General features: G+C 32.9%; 1 protein-coding gene across 2 annotated transcripts in view; it reads right to left on the bottom strand.

Moving 5' to 3' along the window:
* Positions 1-72: 72 nt before the first annotated feature.
* Positions 73-15045, bottom strand: part of ZMYM1 (zinc finger MYM-type containing 1) — a 28167-nt gene continuing 13194 nt past the window's right edge. Inside the window, exons 2-8 of one of the 2 annotated variants that reach the window (XM_016147280.2) lie at positions 13122-13272; positions 11172-11346; positions 10864-11076; positions 10017-10170; positions 9038-9175; positions 8833-8870; positions 73-8364 (exon numbers count right to left, since the gene is read on the bottom strand). In XM_016147280.2, coding sequence (XP_016002766.1) covers positions 6052-8364; positions 8833-8870; positions 9038-9175; positions 10017-10170; positions 10864-11076; positions 11172-11192 — 2877 coding nt within the window. In that variant the 5' untranslated portion in view covers positions 11193-11346; positions 13122-13272 and the 3' untranslated portion in view covers positions 73-6051. The remainder of the gene's footprint in view (positions 8365-8832; positions 8871-9037; positions 9176-10016; positions 10171-10863; positions 11077-11171; positions 11347-13121; positions 13273-15045) is intronic. The other variant, XM_016147279.2, reaches the window with a different exon arrangement.

The raw sequence follows: 15045 nt of genomic DNA, 5'->3' as shown, positions 1-15045 counted from the left end.
AGAACTTAAAACATGAAAAAGCTCAAAAGATTTTAACAAGTGACTAAAACATGTAATGTTTTGCACCAAAAATGGGTTGAGTTCCACTGAACAATGCCTGAAGTAAGAGGGAGCCCTTAGAAATAACTAAGGTTAGAAGTAAAAAACACTTGGAATTATGAATATCCAAATGGGAAAAGATCTCATGTTTATGGATTGAAAAACTTAACATAGCATTCCCCAAACTGTTTTATAGATACATGACCCCAGCTTCCTTAAAACTGAGCTCATAAGATTCACAGGGCCCCTTACCTTACACCATATGCAAAATTGACTTAAAAAAGCAACTAAATGTAGCAATGAAAACTAAAACTTGGGAAATGGGTAAATTTTCATGACCTTAAATTTGGCAAAGGATTCTTAGATACGAAACCAAAAACACACGCAACAAGAACAAATACGTAAATTGGACTTAGCAACATTAAAAACTTTATGCTTCCAAGGACACCATTAAGTGAAGAAAACCCACAGGATTTGTGAATTGGTTATCTGATTAGGGGCTTTTATACAGAATATATGACAACCAATTCTTTGGAAAAAATATAGACAAGTAGCTAAGAAGCACATGAAAAGATGTTTGACATGGTCAATAGGGAATTGCAAATCAAAACCATGGGACACCACTTTAGTAAAGATGAATAAGGTCTGAGGATCTAAAATCTAGTGACTATAGTTAGGAACAGTACATTGAAACTAAGAAATGTTCTCAAAAATGTATACATTTCAGAATGTATATAGTCATGTGCTGATGTTTGTCAGTGTGGACTGGACTGCATATACATTCCATGGTCCCATAAAATTAGTGGAGCTGAAAAATTGCTATCTAGTGATGTCCTTATAATGTGCAATGCACCTGTTAGCAGTGATGCTGGTATAAACCTATGCTGCCAGTTGTATAACAGCACATACAATTATGCATGTTATAAAATACTTGGTAATTTCCTGTTAACTGGTTATGTATTTACTATTATTTTAGAGTATACTTAAAAGTGCTCTCAGGCAATATGCCATGTTACACCAGAAACAGCCTCATCTCGTTTACTGTCAAATGCCTCATTTTCTCTTGTGCTTGATTTTTTTTACCCTTGTGTTTTATACACTAACATGCTGTACCAGGGTTATAGCCTAGTTGTCTTGTGGGCTATACTGCCTAGGTTTGTGTGAGTGCACTCTGATGTTTGCACAGTGGACTGGACAAATGATGCATTTCTTAGAATATCCCTTTTAAAGTGGCATGTGACTATATCAAATCACAATGTACACTTTAAATATCTTACAATTTAATTATACCTGAGTAAGGCCGGGGGCGGGGATAAAAGAAAACTACTTTATACTCACTACAATTTCTATAAACTGTTGGCCAAGGATATGGAAAAACTGGAATTCTCACAGACTCCTGGTGGGAATGTAAAATGGTACAGCCACCATAAAAAATGCTAGTAGTTTCTCAATTATCCTATAACTCATTAATTCCAATTCTTGAGAAACAAACATGTTTGCACAAAATTTGTATGTGAACGTTTATAGTGTTATAATGAAAAGGTGGAAACATGGCTGTTGATGGATGGATGGATAAATTTTGGTATATCCAAACAATGGAATATTAACCATAAAAAGAAACGAAGTCAACACAGATAAACTTTCAAAACATGCTAAGTGAACCCACTCACAAAAGGCCACATATATGATTCTATTTATAGGAAATGTTCAGGGAAATGTACAAAGTGGTTAAGATGGGAGAATGGGGTGTAAATGCTAAATGGGTTTCTTTTTGAGGTAATGAAAATCTAAAATTGGTAACAGCTATATATATCTGAATACACTAAAAACTGTTAATTTGTATGTGAATTACATTTCAAAAAATTTTTAAAACGAGGCAATGGGTATAATATTAAGAGGCCAGAGCAGTAGGCAGAAGTTAGATCATGAAAGGCCTTGTAGGCCATTATGGATTTTTATCTTTATCCTAAGAGTTTTTTCCTTGTTCTTGCAAACCGCTTGAACAGGAGGTACTGAAATCACCTAGACTATTAAAATGTCTCCTAACTTGTCTTATTCCTTGCCCACTGTGACCCACTTTCAGCACAGCAAGTTATCTAATGCTTCATAACAAACCACCCCAGAACTCAGTGGCTTAGGGCAGATTATGGTGTTGAGGGTCAGCTGGTCTCAGCTAGGCAGAATGGAGGCTTCTAGACTGTTGGAGTGGATGATATTGTCCAAGATGGTTATTTCACTCATATCTGATGACTCAGTTGAGGTGGCTGGAACATTGACATTGTTTCCACAAAGTGATCAGATATCTCAATTCCTAAAAGGAAAAGGGAATTTGGAGAATGTTCCACTCAGCCTGTGGTGGAGAAGACATGACAGATGGCTGTAGAAGTGAGTAATCCCAACAAACTGGAAATCAGCCTTACATTGAAAACAAGGGAAAGCCAGTGTGTCCAAGAAAAGGGTTTTTGAACTGAGCAGTAGAAAAACACTTTGCCCATGTCAATAGTATTTGAGAATTTATATTTTACTTGTATCTTAGGGAGGCCAGCTCTCCAGTTACCTAATGGTTTGGAACCAAGGATTTTTCATCAAGACAAAAATCATTGGATGGTGACTTTAAAGCCGTGGTCATACCACAAGGACTATGTAGTTTTTAGTGTTATTTTCCATTGCTTTGGAATTATTTGAGGATTTATTTTATATGGATATATTGGGTGTTCTATAATCTCAAATCATTTTAAAGTCTTGATTTAAAACTTTTTCCATCAATTATTTTACTTTTGAGTTCCTTCTAGTTTTCAAAGTGATTTTCAATTTCTAATGCTTTCCCGAATTCTTGTCACTTCAAATCTTTACTCATCTGATTTAGATTTTTATAGCTTTTATTATTTTCTTTCATTTAGCTTGGTTTGAAACAGGTTAATTTTTATGTTCTGTAAGGATTTTCTCTGTTCTAGTTTTAAAATTTTTTATGATTTCAATTCTATTTCTCAGTTTTAATGTTAAATGCATTTTCTTTTTAGGAGGGAGGAAAAGGGACAGAATAACTTTTCTAGCCTCAAGTTTCATGAAATCCCATTTTTACGAAATGACCAAAAGTTATGACCTAGTACTAAGCTGTTTCCTTTGCTTCAATCCTCCACTTTATCCCTGTCCTGCTCAATTTGGTATCTACAGCTAGCAGTTGCTCCTTAAATGGATTGTTTTGGAATGAAGCAGGTTAGTTTCCAGAGTTCATTAGGATCCCGTCTATACTAACATCTTTAGATAAACTCACTTGCAAATTGGCCTGTATGCCTTCCAATGGAAACCTGTTGATTTTGAGGAATCTCCTATTCTCAAGGCCGTCAGAGACACTCTGTTGTTTTCCCTCCACGACCTTTTATACAGGTAGCTGGTACCATTCAAATCTTATACTTCCTTTTCAGTTTGTCACTTCCTAAACTTATTTTGAGATTGTGGGGATTACTTTGTCACCAAGGTTTGTTGTAGATGCCATGCATGGGTTCTTTTATGGAGGTAGCCTAAGGAGATTAAAAAACTAGTTATTTCTGCTGTCTCCTATTTTTAATGTATTTCTGGTAGACAGTCTTACATTTAGGAATAACTAATATGTTTGTATAAGAAGTAGCAGAGCAGAGTGACTGAGAGCATGGGCTTTGGAGTCATTGCCTGGGCACAAATTCTAGATTTACCATTTACTATTTGTTTTACACATAACCTCTGTCTTCATTTCTTCTATAAAATAATAAAGTACAGAAAAGTACTAGGTTACAAAGATAGCTGTTTTAATGTGGTTTTATTTTTTTGTTTCCTTTTTCAGGTCTAGGTCTTAAATTACTAGCTTTTTAGATTTTTAAAAATTATAAACCAAAACATTTTTGGGAAAAAAACTCAGCCTCTTGAAATTAACTTACTTTCATGACAAGACAATTGCATTATAAGTGACTAGAAAATAATGAAAATGAGAAAAAAAACAAAGTAGACCCAAGGTGACTTCAGAGGAAAGTTCATAGTGTTAGGCATATTCATTACAAAAGAATGAAAATATATGCAATAAGCATTCAGTACTAGAGATTACCTGCCTTCTGTAGTTTTTTTAAAAATAAAAGTATAAATTTTTAATAAAGAGTAAAATGACAAAGTTGGCAAAGATGTGGAACAACAGAAACACTCAGATGCTGTTGGTGGGAATGTCAAAGCGGTATAACTGTGAGGAAGTAAAAGATGCATATAACCCTCACTCATCAAGTCCACTTCTAAATAAGCACTCTAGAGCAGACCTTAGCAACTGGTGTGCCAGAGGTGGGTAGTTGGATAAGGCCTTTAAATGGCCACAGTTCCCAAAGCTTAATCTTTTATCATAGTATGGCATACAAATATTCTGTATTATCATCTTACATGAAAAGAGTTGGTAAGCAACGTCTAGTATGCTTCTTAGATTTCCACATTAGAAAGCTAAGTTTCATTGGAATCAGGACCTTATCTGCTGGATATCCAGCAGCTTGAATAGCGTCTGGTATACAGTGACTTGCTCAGTAAATATTTGTTGACTGTACAACTGCATACCACATTCAAAAATGACCACTAGAGTATTATAAAAGTGTAAAATCAGACAACAGAAAATATCCATGTAAATAGAGAAAGCATGAACTTGTATACTCTAATGTATTACTCAGCAGTTAAATGAACTAGACATTCAAACATCTCAAAAACATTGAAAAAAGCAAACTGCAGAAAGGCATGTACAATGCAAATTATAAAGTTTTATGTAAAGTTTATAAACAAGGGTATGTACTAAGTATAAAATTATATATATACATGGAATGATGTACACCAAATAATCATTGCCTCTGGGGAAAATAGAAATGTTACCAGGAAAAGATTTGCAAGGGAGCTTTAACTTGAGCTATAATATTTTATTTCTGAAATAAAAATCTGAAGCATTGCAAAATGTTAGGACTTAATAAGACTATTACTTGTTATATCCTTTGTATTTTTATGTTAAAGTCAACCATAATTTTAAAAGTAGGGTAAGTCGATCTAAGACTGTATGAAAAACAAACCACTAGTTGGCATAATCAAGAAAACTGTATAGAAGATTAACGAAGTATAGGTATACAGAATTAAGAGAATACTTTCTACAACTCTTAAGCAAATACATTTGAAATAAAGCCTTAATTAAATGGATGCTCTTTCTAGAAAAATTACGAATTCTAAAAAGTTGATGTAACAGCAAGGGAAAGCAGCAGAGTAATATTCCTCCAAAAAGAGAAAAAAAATTCCAGGCCCAGCTATATCTACTACTAAATTCTTTCAGGTCTTTGAATAACAGATTTTCTTCATCTAAACTTTTGTAAAGCATAGAGAAAGAAAAAGTCCTTTCTTTTGAGGTTACTTGAAAAATAGTCATTTTCATAAAGTAGATTAAGAGTTCCTATTGTGTCATCCAGCTACTGTATCAATCAAAAACGGCAATATTTAATGTTTAAATGTTAGTTCACAAAAAAAGGATCTACGAATGGCTCAAGCAGATATCCAACCTTATTCTTAAGTAAAAATACAAAATTCCACTCATTTAATCTCCATAGAGATTAAAATACCAACTAACATTGGCAAAGATCAAAATGTTTGATAAAACTGCTTTATAAAGATTTGACTAGGCACTCTCACATTGTTGGTGGGACTGTAAATTGGCATAATCCTTGGAGAAACCAATTTGTCAATATAAAAAATAATAATAATGCACAAATCTTTTTACCTAGTAATTTTCATTTAAAATTTTATCTTGCAGTAACTAACTGATGTGTAATATGACCTGTGTATAAGGTCATATTACAGCATTATATTAGCAAAAGATAAGAATCAAAATGTTTATCAGTGGGACTGTTACAATATTTTATGGTACATCCATACAATTAAATCTTATGGAGTTATACAAAAAGGATCAAGAAACTAAATTTGAAATAAACACAACAGAAATACAAAATTCAGGGAAATTCAAATTAGCAAGTATTATATTTCTTTCATCTGATGGATAAACTTTTCCACAATTCCATTGAGTCTTTCAGGCTCCATCAGTTTATTTACCAATTCCTGCTCAATAGCCATTAGGGCCAAGCCACTGAGTTTCTCTTGCCCCATGGTATGACATAAGTAAGTTTTAAGACGAGACAGTATAGAAAATGAGTTTTCAACATTTGCTAAAGTAATTGGCCAAGACAGAGCAATATATAATAGCTCTGATATGCAAGGAATATTATTGTGAAGACCATGCTGAATAAACAAATAGCCCAGATTGATGAAATTGATATGATCATTATCTATGACAAAGTTGAGCTTTGCATATTGCCGATAAAATCTAAGTTCTGGAATGATGTCTGCATCAAGCTTATAGAATTCTTGGACATGTCTGGCTGTTGCTTCATTTAATGGTCCATTCCATTTAAATAATAATTCTGAAATTTGCTTCATTTTGCAATAATCAAACTCTGAAAAACATAATTTTAAATTTTGTAATATAGTATCTAACGCTTGGTAATAAATATTAATTTTATATTGTTCTTCTACTGAGGTAGGAAAAAACATACTGTCTGAATTGCCAACATCTATTGTTTTCTGTATTTTTCTTCTCTTCTGAAAGGAAGGTCTTTCAACTTCAAAACCTTTACAGGTTATTTTTTGACATATTTCCTCTGCTCCATCCCAGATAGTCTTGAAATATACATCATTTCTTTCAGATGATAAACATTCCAAAATTGCTTCTATTTTTGAAGACAAAGAAAAAATGTCTATGGTTTCACTCTGAAGCTCTTTGGAAAGAATTCCTATAACACTTAGTATTCGATAAAGAAATTTCAAACAAAAGATAAATTCAAATTTGGAAACCAATGTCAACAAATCACTCAATTCATCAGCCAAACTTGTGTTTGAAGAATGGCTTGATACAACTTCCAGTGTTTCAATAATCTCTGGAAGATCCTCGATCACAGATAGTAATGTATGATCATGGACTGTCCAACATGATTGTGATGTATGTTTTTTGCATGTTTTGTTTTGACTTAGCTTACAAACCTTTTGAAAATTTGCAGACATTTCCCCAGACATATGAATAGTGTTGAATAAAGAATTGAGAATATTTAGAGTACTTCGGAGTTCTTTTACTTCTTTACAAAACCTAATAACAGCTAAATCCAAAAAATGTGCATAACAATGTGTGTATAAAGCTCTTGGCTCTTCCTTCTTGAATTCTTCTGCAGTTTTGTTAAATTTTACCCTCAAATTAGTGGTACTGTCATAGGCCTGGCCTCGTATTTTACTCAAATCAACTCCAATTTGCTGCAAGTAAGTTGTGATAGTCCTGTGTAAGTTGGTCCCAGTCATCTCTTCAATAGCTATGAAACCCAAGAATCTTTCTTTAATTAAGATAGCCTTTGGTGTTTTTTGTGAGTATCTCACACAAATTGAAAGCTGTTCTTTAGAGGCACTATAAGTTGCCTCATCACATATTATTGAAAAAGCTGAGGAGTAATTGATCTCGTTCACAATATCTTGCAACATTTCAGTCTTTATTGTTTCAATAATATCATTTTGAATTTGTGTACTATTATAGAAGTCAACTTGTGAATTCATAAGTTGAAATATTTCTTCGCCTTTATCTTTTGCTCTGATTTCTAACAATTCTAAAAAATTGCCTTTATTCACAGATGAAACAGACTGGTCGTTTTCTCTTAAGGGTAAACACTGCTTCCCAAGAAATAAAATATTTTCAATTATAAGCTTTAGGAACTTTTTATTTCCTTCAATCTGTTTTGAACGAACAGATAAATTCTCATTGACGGCTTCATCACAAAACTGGTAATCCCTCCAAAATTGCAATGACTTCAAATGCATTTTACTTTTTTCATGCTTTCTGAATTTTTCCAGAGTTTTTTTCCAATTAGAAACTCCTTGGGTTGCAAATGATTCTCTTTCATAGCTAAAATTTTTTTGGCAAAACAACTGGCATGAATAACAGAATGTCACATCCTTTGTAACACTGTTTTCTAACTGCTGAAAATTTGAACACCAAAATTTTTTAATACTTCGTGATTTACCTTTAACTTTTTGTACTTTGGATGTAAATTTTGGGTGATTTAGTCCATCAGTTATTTTCATAGATTTCAGATTGCATGTAGTATCTTGGTTTGATGCTTGATCTTTTTGTACTTCTGTACTGGAGCCAACTGTATGCTGACCAATTACTGATGAAGATGGTGAAAGGCTTGGCTGTTCCACACTGTTATTAGCAACACCACTACTTGACTCACTGGGTAAACCCTTAGAAATCTTTAGGAGAAAATGATAACAGTTGTTTTAACAATTTTGAAATAGTCAATTAAAATATCAGACACATCTAGTAACACAAGAGAGTAAACGAGTGAGTTACAGTATGAGCTCCATTAGGGGAAATATTAATAATTATTAACTTATTTATTTGCACTCTAGATTCAGCATTAATTGTTTAGAGGATCTTTTGGTATATAATTATAATAAAAATAATTTACATTGTTCAGGTGAGAACTGCATAATAAATATTAAGAAAATAGTCCAGAGGAAAAACTATAATTAATAATACTTCTATTTAAATATTCTTATCAATGATTTCAAGTCAAACTTAAGATTTGAGAAACAATGTAAACATAAAAAGGTATTTATTGCTTTACTTTTTTGAGCTCTAGGATCAAAACAGGAATTAATATACTCAGATACACATACACACAAGCACACCATATATTTTTAAAGTTTCAAACTTACATCTGCAATGACATTTGCTGTTACTGAAGAAACTGTACCTGATAAAATAAAGCATAAATTCAAGACCTTATACCATAATCTATAAAATAGCATCATAAACTATAATTCTTTGATATCAGGCAACAAAGAGAAAACAGACTACAGACAGATTCATCAAGTATGGCAAAACAGTATATACATCAAATATTTTCACATCAATTTTTACCTTGTAAGACATCAGAGTTCATGATGGGCAGGGCCACATGAGTATCTGCTAATGACACTATATTGCTTATAACTGGAGTTGTATCTTTCTTTGGAGAAAGGAGCTCTGGTGAAGTATCTTGCACCATGGAAACATTTACTGATAAAAATAAAAAGATTTCTTATAAACCAGGAAGAATCAATCAGAAAACACTTTTTAATAGTAAGTATTTCAATGAACAATGCAAACATCTAATAGCTTTAAGTTTTGCTGGGTACTTGAGTAATTTTTATTAGGGCTTAGGCATAGCCAGGTTCTTTAATATAACGTTTATAACAACATTAAACTGATAATTTACATTTCCTATCATTGTATATCTCTTAACCTTTGCAATTTGTTTTTATACTATTTACTTGAAATTTCAAGCAAATCTTTTCTGTGAAATTACCAAAGAACAGAAAAGAGCCTCCTATTGGGTGTTGTTTCTAACTCTTCCAGGATTCATAACCTCAACATGAATGGAACTAGGTTATTGTCTAAGCTAGTACTCCAGTGATTTCTGTAAGCCAGTATGCAAGATATACAAAGCCCAGGAGCATCATTCACTTCACTGTGTATGTAAATAGCACCAGTCTTATATACATGTGGCTCTTGGATGGAATACACAGTTGGCCCTGGATTATCTGTGCTTTTCCAAAGTATTTCCAACTAGCTCTACTTCATGTGAAAAATGTTAATAGCCTTGTTTTTACAAGGCAGAGGTAAGTAAAAAATTCTATATTCTATAATACATCTTTATAAATAGAAATCAAATCTCTGGTAGTGAAATAGCCTTCCTTTTATACAAAAATACTGGAAACCATTACTTTGCAATAAGCTTTGAATGGTTTTGACTTTTAAGTCAGTTTAATCTGGTAATGAATCAAGGTTATAAATTAAAGGAAGCAGTAATATTTTTCAATAATTACTAAACCTCAGATAACTACTAAATAAATATTACCTGTAGAAGATCCCATCTTAGTTTTACTATAAACAGAGAAACAATGAACAGAGCAGAAAAGTTCTGTCTTCCCCAAGTCACTGGTAATCTCAATCATTTCATCTGAGGACTTCAACGATTTGCAAAGACCAGATGTCAGTGTTTTGCCTGGTTTCTGTTGGAGATTAAAATAATATTCATATTCCTGGTATATGATAAATTAACATTATAAAAATATACGCACTAACACAGCTCTACAAATAATGACAATGAAGCTACATTTTTTTCACTTTTTTAAAAACCAGAAAAATTGCATCATGGATTGCAATGACCATAATGCAGGAAATCAGTCACTTATTAGGTATCTTTGTATTAGTCAGATATACTAATAGCAATAATACATATGTAAGCAATGAAGTGGTCATAGATGACATTCATCATCCCAGGCAATCAAACCCAACTTTATAAATAATAAACAAGAGTCTTATAATTATAGGTCTTTTCTCAATGCCTGTTTGGGCATCAACTCAGGTGCTAAGGAGAAGCCGGAAAAGGGTGCTTAACATATGTTACAACAGGTCCCCAACTACTGAGCTATGGCTAGTATCAGTCTGTGGCCTGTTAGGAACTGGGCCACATAGCAGGACGAACTGTTAAGAAGGAACTGTCAGAAGTATTTTATTTCATCTCCATCATCTTACCAACTATCCTCAATGGTACTAAAATCTATATCCCCTCCTTTTCCTAAAATGGAATGATTCACAAGCCAATTAATGGAAGGAATTCATCTTTCTTGAGTCCTATGCAGTCAAACAGTCAAATTCAAATGGAGTGGTCCTCACTTCGGACAACAGACCTTTATTCATACCTGCTTATATGCCATAATACTCTTTGAACTATTTAAGTAACGAGACTGTCCTTCCATCTGAAGTATATGGAACAGATTAGAGCTAGTGTAACAGTAAGCTCCACAGTTCTCACAACAGTTCATGATGAGGTTGTTAGCAGAGTGAAACTTTGAAAAACAAGCATTACTGCAAAGATTATGTTTCATGTTCTGGTATTTTACTTCGTATTGAATCTAGGATAAAAAATAAAGATTCAGTAAAAGTTTTGATATTTAAGCAGAATCAGAGCCCCTAAAGGCAAAAATAAATAAATAAATAAATAACTTACAAGAGCGGTTTTCTGACACATGCTGCATTTGGTTAAAATGCTGTTAGTATATATAGTAACAAATAGTTTTCTTTTTTCTTCATATGATGAGAGACAAGATTGGCTGCAAAAATTTTTGCTAGAGGTGCTATCTTCCAGCTGGATACTGATCACATCCTTTAGATTTAAAATGTCTCTGAAAACAAATGAGAAGGGCACCATTAAATACTTTACCACAGTTATAATTTCTTCAGAAACTACATCGCTCCCCCAAACAACCCTCTCCCCTGTTGTTTAATTTACCTGAAGAATTGTTAAATAGTTAACACCAGCCTCAAAATAAGAAAACCTGAATTTGGTATCCAGTTCTTTCACTTGAATTAAGTAATGATGAACAGATCATTTATACTCCCTAAATGTTAACTTCCCCATTTTTAAAGTGGGAATATAAAACACATCTGATGGTGTAGTTTTAAGGGTTATCCACTGTGATTAATTGGTGCGAGCCTTAATAGAATAAGTCACATTCATACATAATCAACTTTGGAATCTATAGGACAGAGGATTTCAAAGTCTGGTCTGCACATCCCTGTGGATCTCCCAGATACGTTTAGGGAATCCACGAGATCAAAACTTTTTTTATAATATTAAGATATAATTTGCCTTTTTCACCGTGTTGACATTTGAATTGATGGTGCACGAGCAACAGTGGGCCCCTGCAATATTACTCCTAGGGTCAATACCCAAAGAATTGGAAATAAGTACTCAAAATAAGTACATGTACATGCACGTTCATTAACAGCACTATTCGTGGTAGCCAAAAAATGGAAATAGCCCAAATGTTCATCAATGAATGAAAGGGTAAATAAATTGTTGTATATTCATGAAGTAGAATATTATATTATTTAGCTATAAAAAAGAATAAAGTACTGATATACATGGTATAACATGGATAAACCTGGAAAAAATGCTAAGAGAAAGAAACCAGACACAGAAGGTCACATATTGTATGATTCCATTTATAAGAAATAACCAGAAGAAATAAATCTAGATAGAGCAGGTTGGTGCTTACCAGTGGCTGAGGGGAGAGGAGAAAGAGAAATGAGAAACTGCTTAATGAATAAAGCATTTTACATTGGAGTGATAGAAATATTTTGGAACTAAATAAAGACAGTAGTTGTGAAACACTGTAAATGTATTAAGTGCTACTGAAATGGTTTTTTTATATGAATTTCATCTCAATAAATTGGGGGGGAGGGGAAGTAAAGGTGGGTAAAACTTCCAGTCAGCACAAATTAAGGCAGTGGCACCAAAATATACTAGTACTAGTGTTATTCACTGCCAGCATTTGCTATAAAAATTATTCATTTTATTAAAATTGTTGAGTATATCACATCTTTTTAATATTCTGTGTGATGAATAGAATAAAGGCATAAAGCATTTCCCCTGTGCACCAAGTATAACAGTTGTCTGAAGGAAAATCTCATGTGGGAATGTTAAGAGTTACGATCTGAGTTAGCTACTTTTTTACTTGAAAGAACAACTATCAGATTATCTATTATCCAAAAGTGGGTACCTAATAGATGTTTTCTCAAAAATGAATAAAGAAGATTGTTACTTCAATAAAAACAACTGGCTGTTTTCCTTGCCAATGATAAAATCTGAACTTTCATTGAAAATAGGAATTTTGGAAAACTTGTTATCTGACACCTCCATCTTAATCACTTCCCAACACTTAAAAGCTTTTCTGATGAGATTAATGATTTAAAAAAAACATGGTTTTAAAATATTGCATAATGAAATATGTTAACATTTGGAAAAGCTGCATAACTCAGTGAACAAATATTTCCTAATGATTACAAGTGAGAAAAATCACTTATGGGTAAAAGAACCAAAGTACTACTAGACCAATGAATTTTAATAGTATAAAAACTTCATAGATATGGTTTCATATTTGACATTACAACTAACCTTTAAAAAACTACCCCTTGTTTTCTGATGTTGTATCAAAGAAGAGCATCCACAATTAATCTGAAAGGCTAGTAGAACACTCCTTTTTCCAATTAATATTTGTAAGGCCAGATTTTCTTCAGACTTCAACAAACCAATATTTTACAACAAACTGAATGCAGAAGCAGATATGAAAACCCAGCCATTAAAGTGTTTTGCAAAACTGATAAAACAATGCTCACTAAATTTTTCTTAAAATTTCTCATCTCATTAATATAAATGGCTTTTTTTCCCACAAAAATGTCAACATGCACAAAGATTATTATTTTAAATGAGTTATTAAAAATTTCTTGGTTTTAATTTCTAACAGTATAAATTGGTAGACATAACCCACCTAAAACTAAAGCTCTCTGGCTCTTCAATAGAGTATGAAGGGGTCTGGAGACCAGAAAATTTGAGAAATAGTGCTATAGGAAATACCAAGATACATAGATCTCTCAAAATATCAATCTTCCAGAATAGTTTTTCATATGAAATACTCCTGAAAACACTATTGTAACACTTCAACATTAATGAATTTTTTAATTAGGTGTTTTTCTACCCTCAAACATATGGTACCAGAAACAACAGATTTGTTCTCACATCATCAATCATTTTATTGGTTTAAAATACAGCTCTAAATACAGTTAATCTGAACTGTGCTGTGTACTTCATTTGACAAAAATTCTAAGGTTTGCTGTGTGCCAGGCAGTATTAAGGCCTTGGGGATATAAAAATGACTATAATCTAGTCCCTAATGTTAAGAAGTTCACAGTCTAACCTGGGCAATATCAATTCTTTAAAAACATTAATGATCAATGTTTTAGGAGTTATAAACACTATGAAAACACAGACCATGGAACAATTATTCTGGGTGGGGGTGGGGTAATAAGAGGAGAAGGGTTGTGGGAATACACAAGAAGTAAAGATATTTGAGGTGGACGCTTAAGAAACAAAATTAGCCAGATAAGAGGGGCAGAAGAAACTGCACTGACAGAAGCATGAAAGTGAAAATGCTTACTAGTTTATACCGCTATCGGCATACTAAATTGCTGGCTTCTAATTTACTAAGGTTTTAAAATAAAAAATCAAAGTGAATTGTTAAAAGAACCTAAAATTAGCTTTAAAAACTATGAGCATAGGTCTGAACAACTTTCCTACAAGTGTTATAGCATTAGTGCATGGGCCTATTTTGAATTTTATTGATTGCTCTCAGGCTCTCTGGTTGGTTCTGAAGTACAGAAATGACACTTGTTCAATATAGTTCTCAAAGAAAAGTCATCTAACACGATTCAAATGTCATTTTCGAAGCTATTTTTCATTTGGTTCATGAACTAGAAAAAAAAACTTCATTAACTCAAAAAACAGATTTTAAACCATTGCTATAAAAGAAACAAGAACTGATAATTTGCTAAAATCTTCAGAACTGTATTAATACCAGAGGCTACTAAATGTGGAATTTTAAAAAATTTCAAATAAAGCACAGGTTCCTCTGAACAACGGTCTCTCCTAGCCCAGGAATTAGTACTACCTTTCCACCAACCTATAAATAATATTTTCTTTCAAAAGGTTTTTTATTCCAAAGGAAATGAAACATTTCATATTTTTGCTCATATTCGATTTCTTTGCCTTAAAGAACAACTTACACACTAAATCTTTCCTGCTCCAGCCTTTTCAACTTGTCTGGGAGATCTGCTAGAGATGTATAATGGGTAAACTGCAAACATAGCAACATGATACCTTAACTTCTCAGGGCCTCAGTTTCCTCAAAACCAAAAGAAAATGTTTGGACTGGATGATCTCTAAGGTCCCTTCCAGTTTTATGATTCTGCAGAAGAAGCAGGCTGAAGAGAATGCCATATAGCCCATAGCAAAAAAGAAAGACAAAGTACAGTATTAAAAGGTT

Source organism: Rousettus aegyptiacus, unplaced genomic scaffold (assembly GCF_014176215.1).
Source record: "Rousettus aegyptiacus isolate mRouAeg1 unplaced genomic scaffold, mRouAeg1.p scaffold_m13_p_1, whole genome shotgun sequence".
Lineage (NCBI taxonomy): Eukaryota > Metazoa > Chordata > Mammalia > Chiroptera > Pteropodidae > Rousettus > Rousettus aegyptiacus.
Note: the sequence above shows the minus strand (reverse complement) of the source record. Positions and strands in the feature narration are given on the sequence as shown.